Here is an 11297-nt window from a genome sequence, read left to right as displayed (position 1 = left end):
TCTTGCTGGAAAATTGCTGTTTGCAGTCATATCATGAATGACAATACACGAGGGCGTAGGATTTCTTGAATATACATCCTGATAATATTAGGGATGATCTAGTCGTACGAAATATAGTAAAACCTCGGGTTTTGAACTTAATTTGTCCCTAAAAGTTGTTCGAAAACGGATTTGTTACTAAAGACAATACATTGCCAGTCGGTAGTAATCCACACATTTATAAAATAGCATTACAGTACTGCAAAAAGACGACAATGCTAATGACAGGAATCGCATGCCAAAAGGGTTCTGTAGCGAGATTTGTACCTGTCTCTAAATGGCGAGGAAAAAACACTGTTGCAGCTGTTAATGCCTGCCTCAAAAGCTGATTATCTCTCTTGATAGGCTGTCTGGACTTACAGCGCTCGCTCGCTGCATGTGTGCCCTAACATATTCACAGCCCTAACTGCCCACAATCAAGTCAGAACGATCAGACGATGGTCAATTTGAATGGCCATCCTGTTTCTTTCAGCACGATGATGAGACCTTTCCCAAACTCCGTCAGCTGTATGTAACGTTTTTTCTGTGTCGTATAGACATTCCAACGTTCGAAGATCACTATAACAACATGTATACTGAAAATTCTGAACACAGAACCTCTGAGAAGCTATCAGTAAGATGCTTGGTTAGCGATTTTAACAGATAAGTTCTGTTTTACGATCTTACAATCGCCAATATGAGCCTTATATATGTATTTACACTTACTATGATCTTAAGGAAAACATATAAATACTTTCTCTCCATCAAATAACGATAAACACATATTGTGTTTGAGAATCATCGAGGCCTCTCATAACTTAAAACCCTAAACTTTAGCTCGTTTCAGGTTTTGCTGTAAATTTTTATAAATATAGGCTTACTATATAGAAACAAAAGAAAAATGTACAACAGATCTCGCTTTAAACCTCAACCGTCGTAAAGCGAACCTTTTATATTTCCCTTAAGTTCGATGTCAAACAGGATGATTAATTAATTAATTAACAATTTAATAATATTAATTTGATCATTTACTTTTCAATAAAATTAATTTATTTTATAAATCTTTTCGTTGTTTTGAAACTTCCTTCCTTTATCAGAATTTTTATGTCTTTCACGTAACATTATTATTCAGCAAACGTTACTACATCCGTTAAACACATTTCCTCTCATATATTTTCATTTTCATTTAAGTTTCTAACATGAACTACTCGCAAGACTCCTCGAGTAACAATTATAATTTGAGTAATAGTACTATCGTTATTAATCTCTTCGATAAATATCCTCCTGAGTTACTGTACTTTGCAGCAGCTTGTTGCATCTGCTTCGTTGTTATTGGAGTGCCTGGGAATATCATCACTATTATCGCTCTTCTCAAAAGTCCTCGATTGAGGAATGCAACGTCAGCATTCATCATCAATCTATGCGCTGCCGATGGATTTTACTGTGCCTTCACTCTTCCACTTGCTACCTCCACATTTATACACATGACATGGATATATGACAACTATCTCTGCATGATTTATCCGTTGATACGTTACTCTAATGCTACAGTATCTGTTTTGACAATTATGGCCATTACCATTAACAGATACGTTATCATCGTCCATCCGAAAATTTACTCTAGGATCTATACTAAAATTAGCATTTCTATCAGCATTGTCTGCATCTGGTTGGTATCTTTTCTCCTTTTGGTGCCCACAGTTCTCGGTATTTGGGGAAAATTCGCATTTAATCCCCAAGTGGGCACTTGTACCATGGTTAATGTGAATGGTAAATCTTCCAAAAACTTTCTTTTTTTTATGGCATTTTGTGCACCCACTTTGGTGTTTGCATTCTGTTATTCGAGGATTTATTGGGTCGTCAGAAAATCGGAAAAAAGTTTGCAGGCGAGAAGAAAAATAATAAAAGAAGAAGAGAGAAGCATCTGCAGCAAATTAAATTGCTGTAGAACAGAGAAGAAAACTTCAAAAATTCAGGAAAACCGGAAAACTTCGAAAGATTTAAAACTGTTGAAGGTAATTCTGGTGATATTTTTGGCTTTTATCTTCTGTTACGTTCCTTTGATAATAGTTAAAATCTTTAGAAAAGAAGAAAGTTTACCTATTTTGAACATTATAGGATACATTGGATACTTTTTTACCGGTTGTGTTAATCCTATTATTTATGTCATCATGAGCAGTGAATATAGAAAAGCATACAAGGAACTATTCATTTGTTCTGAAAAGACTAGAAGAAATAGAGCAGCACATATGAGTCACTTATAAAATAATCTATAATTTATACAATATTCTATATATTTGATAAAAGTCGAGTGATAAATTCTTTCTAATAAGATTTATAAAGATGAAAGCGAATGTAATGGTATCAGATTATCTTGTTTCTTGCTTTCTAGTTTCTCGCTCTCGATAAAATTGCCATACAATAGCCTGAATTCTTCTTTTTCTTTCAAGGTGTAAAATTAAAATGGTCAGAAGACGACGTTCAATACCTTTATTTCGAATAGTTTTAAATCGCTTATTCTATATTTCTGATTACTCGGTAACGGACTTGTGAATTAATAAATCTCTCGCGAAAGAAATTTTAATCGTTTTTCTTCTCTCCCCTAAACGCTGAAGAAGTTATGTTTGAATACTTCAAACACCAGAAATGAGTAAGAAACTAATGCACAAGCGCAGTATAAAGCAAAAACCCTCAAACCGCGATAAAAATCAGTGTCAGATATCTGAGAGAGCGAGATTTTTTGTCCCGCGACTAAGCGATTCCATTTCGCGCGATGGTTTCGCTTTCCGAGAGCAATGGTCATCTCATTGGAATCTATCAAAACTCGTGAAAGCCTTTATAAGCTCATGCCTGATATAAAGGCTATCTTGTTACCTACGGGACGGAAATTTAAAAGGAAATCATAATTAAAGTAGCTCTATTTAACGATGTCTTGAAGAAAATTCTGCAATCCTAACCTAACCAAATTTACCATGTTGATATTCCAGAACATGCACAGAACCAATCCACGAAGGAAAGTTCAGTTCAAATACTCACTACTACGGGATATGTGGTGCTGAGAACGGCAAAAAAAACTTCATAAATTGTCCTTAATTAAACAGGCGTGCATCATGCATACGATACTCTTTTGTCGCTCACACCGTCACATATTTCGTATTGGTGAGTTTGCATGTAATAGAATGACTAAAACCTACATTAGAGGAAAAACCAAATTAAAACGTCAGCAAACCTGTATTTACCTTGTACTACTATGGATAAATTCACTAGACTGTGGATGAATAATCAACTCTTAGGTATTGTATTGTGTATACATACGTATAAATACGTTTGCCACATTCAAATCTTTTCCCTGAACTTAATTGATTTTTTTCTTAATTTATTTACGAAGCTAAGGAGCTCGGGGGACCGACCCCTCCCCGGTTACGCTAATGGAAATCTCTTCCGCTATGTCTTGCAATCACTCATGTGTTGCGTTACTTTATCCCATTAATTAAACCATATTGAAACCAAACTAAAAAATTGTTTGTTACAATGTTATTTTTCAATTGTAATTAAATAATTTTTGAAATCTAATACTGTATCTATACATCACCAACTCCGCGCAAACCGCATTTTATCGGTAGAATTTTTGAATTGAAATTTCTCTTAAAACAATCCGCCATTTTTGACGAATTTAACAGTTGTTTTAATATAAAATTGTAACTTAGAATTTTATAGTTGAGATTCTTTTGGCAGGATGCATCTTTCCGAAATTTCCAAATTTGTGTATAGAAAATTTCCTCATAAGTAATTTCCGTTTAGTAACAACTGGAAACAAACCTTCATATTTCACTACATTGTATAATTATAATAAATAAAATTGATACTGAATGCTAATATTCGTTTCTAAGCTCGAATTCGCGTAGACACACCGACAGACAAACAATATTTATTTTACTTACTGTTAATTTATCGTTTCTTTATTTAATAATTCTTCGAAGGATTCCAAATTCCCTCTTCGAAACTTCCAATTAATCAGCATTAATGAATCATAAAACGAAGGTTGTTACACCCGTTAAATATTTCCTTCTAAATTTTATTACATTCATTTGTTCTTCAACATGAATTACAAACAAGCTTCCAGTGATAATTATAATTTCACTAACACCACTGTTATCTCTTTTTTCGATACGTATCCTCCTGAGTTACTGTACTTTGCAGCATCTTCTTCGTTGTTATTGGATCTTTACTGTACTTTGCTTGTTGCATCTTCTTCGTTGTTATTGGAGTCTTAGGAAACATCATCACTATCATCGCTCTGCTCAAAATTCGTCGACTGAGGGATGCCACCACAGCATTCATCATCAACCTATGCACTGCCGATGGATTATATTGTGTCTTCACCATTCCACTAGTTACCTCCATATTCATATACCGAACATGGACGTACTACAGTTTTTTATGCATGATCTATCCGTTAATACGTTACTCCAACTCTATAGTATCTGTTTTGACCATAATCGCCATTACCATTAACATATATATCATCATCATCTATCCTAAAAGTTACTCCAAGTTCTACTCTGAGATCAGTATTTCTATCATAATCTCCTGCATCTGGTTGGTGTTTTTCTCGTTTGGATGCCCACGGGTCTCGGTGTTTGGATAAAATTCGAATTTAATTCCGAAATAGGCACATGTACTGTACCATGATTGATGTGAATGGTAAATCTTTCAGAAATTTTCTTTTCATCATTACAATCGGTATACTTGCTTTTCCTACTTTGGTAATTGCTTTCTGTTACTCGAAGATATTCTGGATCGTCAGAAAATTTCAGAAGAATTTCAGGTATGGTCAGCAACCGATTAAGAAAGATGATAAAACATCTTGTAATATCTTGAACTATTTCCAAGTAAACATAGAAACATTAGAAATTGAAGTAAAGCTGAAATCATCGAGTAATTTGAAACTGTTGAAGATAATTATTGTGATTTATTTAACTTTCCTCTTCTGTTACTTTCCACTGCTAAGTGTTAATTTTTTAAAATACACAAAATTCCACCTGTTTTAAATATTATATACTGCATTGGTTACTTCCTTACCGGTTGTATTAACCCCATAATTTATGCTATCATGGATACCGAATACAGGAAAGCATACAAAGATTTCTTTAGTTGTAATAAAACGACAAACATTAATTCCGAAGCAATAGTCATTCGCTTATAGATTGGTTTAACGAGCTATATTTTAACCCGTTTGTATATTAAATTTAAGCAATTTCGTGTTTCTTTAATAAAAATTATTGGAAATTCATCATCTTGTGAACGTTATTTCTACTTTGCATAATTCAATAACACGTGTAATCAATTATAAAACGAAAATTAGTGAAATAATTATTAATTTATTTGTATTGTCCATGATTTATTATTTCCAAATTATAATAAAGATTGAATATGACTTCGATTGATGCTAATTTTAATATTGAATATTGAACGACTATCTAAACCACACGAGAAACTTTGAACGATTTTCCGAACCAAACCGAACAGTCAAATCTCGGTTTTCGAACCACTTCACAAACAGAATTTTTAACGCCATATTTGCTCCGGTTTCCGTACCATAACTCGATTTAAGAACAAGCAACTCGGCAGAGCAGGCCGAAGAAGGTCAACTTCCTATACTTCCTATGTTAAGGAAACTCGAAGGCCCGACCAATCAGCGACAGGAATGCCAATTCAGAAGTTAGTGCCGCTGAGATTCGCATGGTGTCATTAAACGTCACAACACAATCATCGATGATGACGTTGTTATTTAAATTAATTTTCAATGCACATGAGGGAAAGATACTTGTTGGTTCAAATCAATTCTTGTTGGTTTGTCCTTTATACAATTCTTTATTCTTAAATCGATCTGGACCAAAGTTTATATCAGTATTACTTAGACTCTGGAATCGACACTAAGCTATGTATTACCCTAAAATATAAGGGTAATACATAAATTAAGCATCTTTAAATGTAACACCATCTGTTGGAAAAATAATAAATAAATGCTAATTGTTGGTTTGTTGATAATACATTGTTGATTTTTGCATTATTGATAATAAAGTGTTGGTTTTTTTTCATTGTTGATAATGGATTGTTGGTTTGACTGCCGACAACTGCCGAATAGCTAAATGTCTGCCTAAAGGTAGAGGAGAAGGTGGTATTATGGAACCCCAATTACATTTTAGTGAATTGTAAACAAGGTATATGATAACTACACCCACATTTTTTGTGCAAAAAGTACTTGTAACTATTAAACTAAATGTTCCTAATTGGATTTTTCGTTAGTGTAACTATAAGTATGGTTTTTGAAGGCTTTTGTACAAAGAGGCAGAAAGTAAACTTAGAGAAAATCGGGTGGTAATATGGAACCTTACTGTATATTTTCAAAAAATGCTTTAATGTAGCCAAAAACAAATAGGAAAGTACAAAGAATGTTAAATAATTCGAAAATCATTTACTCCAATGTATTTTAACGCAAAAATGAAAAGTCATAAGATGGCAACTACTTTAATGAGAAAAATAGTCTAATGTTTTTATTCTCAGCAACTACAACATTTGGTAAAATATAGACTAGTAGTCCACAAAATTTAATTTTTGAAAAACGTTTTTAAAAACAAGAAAATTTAATATTTTAAAATTAGTCTATATGTAAATGCACCATCTTACCCCACCTATGAGGTAAGATGGGGATTTTATTTTTATAGACTATAGACTACAAGAAGGACAAATTAAAATGGTTAAACTATCGCTTTCTTCAATATTGGCACAAGAACAGTGTGCCCATTTATCACAACTGCTACATTTATTGTTATTTTTCAAATAAATAAACATAAAAGTTTGAACTTACTTGTAGACTATTTACTTTACCAGACGATACTGTCACTTCGCGCATGCTCAGTTTCGCTATTTTGTAAGCAGACGATATTTTTTTTTATGAAAAAAAAATCGTATACTTACAAAATAGCGAAATAAACATTTTTCATGAAAAAAATGCTTATTTCGATTGTTATCTTACATTTTATTTCTTGTTAAGATAGTATTTAAATTAAAAAAATGTTTTCATAAATAAAATAAAACGTAAAAACATTATTTTATGGTTTGAATTTGTTGGTAATACTGAACACCAGGGGAGTTGGGTTCCATATTAAAAGCACCAATGGGGTCCATATTTCACGCATCTCCATCTTGGGTTAACTTAATTCCTGTCGGCACCAAACTTTAAAAACGTGAAAATCACACAGATTAATATGTACCCCTAAGTCTCTGGAACGGAATACATGCACCAGTGAACTTACAACTACACGATTTATATATTAAATACGGACAACCGTTTAACTGAAGTAAAACGGGTTTTCCCCTTGCTATGGATGTCTGCCTAGTTCAGTTCAGCCACATTCCGCTACAGTTCGCCTTTATTATCAGTTCGAAATGGCGTGGTTCCATAATACCCGCAGTGTTCCATAATACCACCTTCTCTTCTATCATTACTGTGAAATCACGTTAAAAAGTTCTCTTTAGATGAGGGTTCATCTATTAGGCGACAAATCTGCAGAGAAGTTTGCTGTGTGCTAAAAAACTTTTGCGTCTCGGTAATGGCAAATTCACTGAAGATCCGGATACTAATTTGATAACACTACATAAACCACAAATGGATATGCCAGAGAGCAACATTCGCATCTAAAAACAAATGCGTTGCCGAATGTACTGTACCTAGTAGAGTTTTTAAATTCCTTGGATCTAGCTGCACAACCACCTCATAACCTAGAGCTGTAGGTTGGAGCACACTAATAGTCTTGCGAAATTTGAATTACTAAAGTTATGCAATGGAACGAGAATGATCTTTTATCTTTGTCCTGCTATCTTTGAAAGACAGAGCAATTTTTTCTTTTTTACAGTTTCATTATTATAAATACTCAGGTCAATAAATGACGTTTTAGTTACTAGGGCCATTGTTTTATCACACTCTCTCAATTCCGCACCCCCTCAAAAACCCGAACGTCGGGCACACATTGCTAGTATGTAATACATAATATATTATATACAATATATATATTGCATTTGTAGGCATTTTTAGCATAATATACGGCTTATGTAACCCATTCAATTATGCAAATGACTAAAAGCAGAGTTGAAAAAATTGCAAATTTGTTATAAAAAATAGATTCGTTTTGTAATGATGGATTACGTAAACAATTTACATATTTAAATTATTGTGCAATTTAAATGAGCAAGTTAAATTTGCAATTTTTTTCCTCCGTTCTGTGAGCATTAATATAGCTTTTTTCCTGTTCGTTATGGTTTCTGCCAGGCCCACAATGGGACGGGTTGGTGGAGAGGGATGGTGGCCGAATTATCCGGGAAGATCACATCTATAAGACTTCCTGGAGCTCTCCTACCGCTATTAGAATTAATTTATTATGTATATTTTCTAATTTCAATCTTCGGTTTGGTTTATTCATATACAGTAACGCGACACATGAACGATCTTCCAAGTGGGATATCTCCCGGAAATTTTTTTATGAGGAACTGCTCCTGTTTAGGCGTTATTAACGTGAAGAGAACTCGAAAAACTCCACATGGCCAGCTCGTTGAAGTGGCGCAAACCGGCGACTAGCTACCAGTGTTTAGTGGTTTATCCGCTCTGCCACTAGTAGGCACCAATTCTCGAAAATTCAAATAAATTAACATTAATGAATCGCGATGCGAAAATTGTTACATCCGTTAAACACAGTTCCTTCTCGATTTTACTACATTCATTCATCCTTCTACATAGTGGTGCACTCAGACGGGGCCACTGTGTAGAAAGATTGTGCCGAAGAAAGTCGTTACTGGGAGGGCCTTCCGAAAAGACTCTCTTCAGAAAACTGGCCCCTGTTTAGGTGCTAAATATGCCAAGAAATCCTGGAAAACTTTGCATGGTTAGTCCATTAGTGAGGAGCAGACCCATGATCAGTATTCAGTGGTTTTATCTAATTTGCCATTGGTAGGCTCTCGGTGGGATTTCAAATTTATGCCACAAGAAGCTTCAAATTGCAAAAATTCTGACAAATTATTTAAAATATAAAATATAATTTCTTATTTACGAACTTTGTATATCTTAATGGATCATATGTAACCCATTTAAATAATTTTAATATGGTATCCCTGAAAAATTAATGTATTTGTAAAAATTATATTTTTTCCATTTATATTCTAAGTTTTGTTAAATTCATAACATAAAATTTCCTACAATTTGCATTAGAAAAGGGAAATAATGTAAATGTAGCTGTAATTCTCGGGAAGGAAAGGTGGTTGTAAAATGTTTACTTCCTTATAATTACAAAAGAATGCGATTTTTCTTAACATTTAAATTTATTTCCTGTAATTAAACTTAGTAAATATTTTAAAAATTATACATTATAAATTTATAATTAATCTTTACGATCATTTTTCTTGTGTTATACTTAACATATCTTAAGATTACATATTTAAAGGATTGCCTGTATAAGTAATAACAAAATATATAAATGTTAACATTCTTAAGTCTATGCTTCAACTAAAGTAGACTTATATAAGTTAAAATAGTACAAAATATATCTTATATACAAGAATTTGTACTGTTATGTAAATAACTAAAGGCATTCATTGGCAATTTTCTTGCAAAACAAGAGCTGAATATACAAATTATTCAATTGCAATTATACAAGAGAATTATGTTATTGTCCAATGTCCAAAATTTCACACATTCTTCACAGGTTTCATGCTTTGGCATTTTTTTCGTTGTTTTTGTTAACCAAATCGTCACCGTTAATTCCTGATTTTGAATTGAGAGTATGCATGACTGTCCCCATTTGAGTCGAACTATCTTGACTTGTATAAGAGGATATCTTGGTTCCGACGCTCAAAACTCCGTCTTTCATCCAGATTAATATGCTTTTGTACGCTTTTCTGTAATGTTTGTTAGTCACACCATAGATGAGAGGATTGATGCAAGCGCTCATGTATAAGAAAATGTAACTCACGATGTGCAAAGCGGGATACTTCACTCTTTTATCAGCCACCTGTTATAATATTTTAGGAAACGAATTAGTAGATTAAATGCTAAATTATCTTAACAATTACTTAATTTTAAACTTACCTTAATAATTGTAATAGGTAAGTAACAGATGAGAAACGAAGAGAATATTATTAGAACCATTTTGGTGATTTTCCAATCTTGCTGCTTCTTGGGATCTTTTTTAACTTGTTCGTTGCTATCTGAAGTACTGTGCTTTCTGACTCTAGTTTTGCTTCTAACAATCACCCAGAAGATACGGATGTAGCAGAATACTATGACGATACATGGCAAAAGAAAACCGAAGATAAACAAGAAAGTTTTAGGAGATTTTCCTTTGACTTCTAAAATGGAGCAGTTCATGATCTTCTCGTCGAAGCCGAATCGACCCCATTTTCCAAAGAGTGTCGGTAACATCAACGATATGGAAAACACCCAAAGTGATAGTATCATGGAGAAAATATATTTCTTCTGATAAATGCGCTCATACCAAGATGGATGAACGATGAAGACGTAACGATTTACAGTGATGGCAGCTATGGATAACAGTGATAAGCCAACGTTAACGTAACGCAAAAAGGGGAAAACGATACACAAACTATCTCCATGAATCCAAGTATGGTGTATGAATCTTGAAGCACTAAATGGTAGATTAATGGAGCAGAATAAGAAATCTGCAATGGATAAGCTCATAATAAATGCGGATGTCGTATGTTTTCTCACTCGAGGATGCTTATAAAGCGCAATTATGGTCAGCAAATTCCCAATAATTCCAATTATTGTGATGATTATAGTAAAAACCGCTGTAGCATACAGCATAACAGACAGGTTACATATCTTCGGAATCGTAGCGTTAGAACTCGAGTTAGACATCATTTCAGCTCGTTGCTACAATTTATCTGTGAACATTTAACTATTTTATTTTCTCTCGGACTACATCTAAACCAATGTTTTTCCGGAAAAAAGCTGTGATCTTCCGAAACATTGACTTGTTCGACTTCCTTTTATGAGGTTGCATCCTCCCAGATCTACACATTTTATCAACTGTCTAGCAATCTACACAGGATGGATGTTTCCTGTGCTTAGTTTCAGCAATTTATGACCTTTATGAATCATTTGTCCGAAAACTGACAAATTTATAAAACTTTCTTACAAATATTTAAAATATTTTTTAAATTTAAATATTTTATTATCTGAATTAATAAATGTATAAATGTTTTTA

The 11297-nt window shown here is 33.4% G+C and overlaps 2 protein-coding genes and 1 pseudogene across 2 annotated transcripts; 2 read left to right on the top strand and 1 right to left on the bottom strand.

Moving 5' to 3' along the window:
- The first annotated feature begins 1212 nt into the window (after positions 1-1212).
- Positions 1213-2325, top strand: LOC111642327 (G-protein coupled receptor moody-like). Its single transcript, XM_023388660.1, has one exon. The coding sequence runs from the start codon at positions 1218-1220 to the stop codon at positions 2280-2282; it is 1065 nt and encodes a 354-aa protein (XP_023244428.1). The 5' UTR covers positions 1213-1217; the 3' UTR covers positions 2283-2325.
- Positions 2326-4083: 1758 nt separating this feature from the next.
- LOC111642326 lies at positions 4084-5259 on the top strand (annotated as a pseudogene).
- A 4147-nt stretch (positions 5260-9406) lies between these two features.
- On the bottom strand, positions 9407-11173 carry LOC111642319 (G-protein coupled receptor moody-like). Its single transcript, XM_023388651.1, has 2 exons — positions 10160-11173; positions 9407-10082 (listed from the first exon to the last, which is right to left on the bottom strand). The coding sequence occupies exons 1-2, from the start codon at positions 10949-10951 to the stop codon at positions 9780-9782; spliced, it is 1095 nt and encodes a 364-aa protein (XP_023244419.1). The 5' UTR covers positions 10952-11173; the 3' UTR covers positions 9407-9779.
- Between the last annotated feature and the right edge of the window lie 124 nt (positions 11174-11297).

This window comes from Centruroides sculpturatus, unplaced genomic scaffold, assembly GCF_000671375.1.
Source record: "Centruroides sculpturatus isolate CEXI.00-Female unplaced genomic scaffold, Cexi_2.0 scaffold1696, whole genome shotgun sequence".
Taxonomy (NCBI): Eukaryota; Metazoa; Arthropoda; class Arachnida; order Scorpiones; family Buthidae; genus Centruroides; species Centruroides sculpturatus.
The sequence above is the reverse complement of the archived record's forward strand: the minus strand, read 5'-3'. Positions and strand labels throughout refer to the sequence as shown.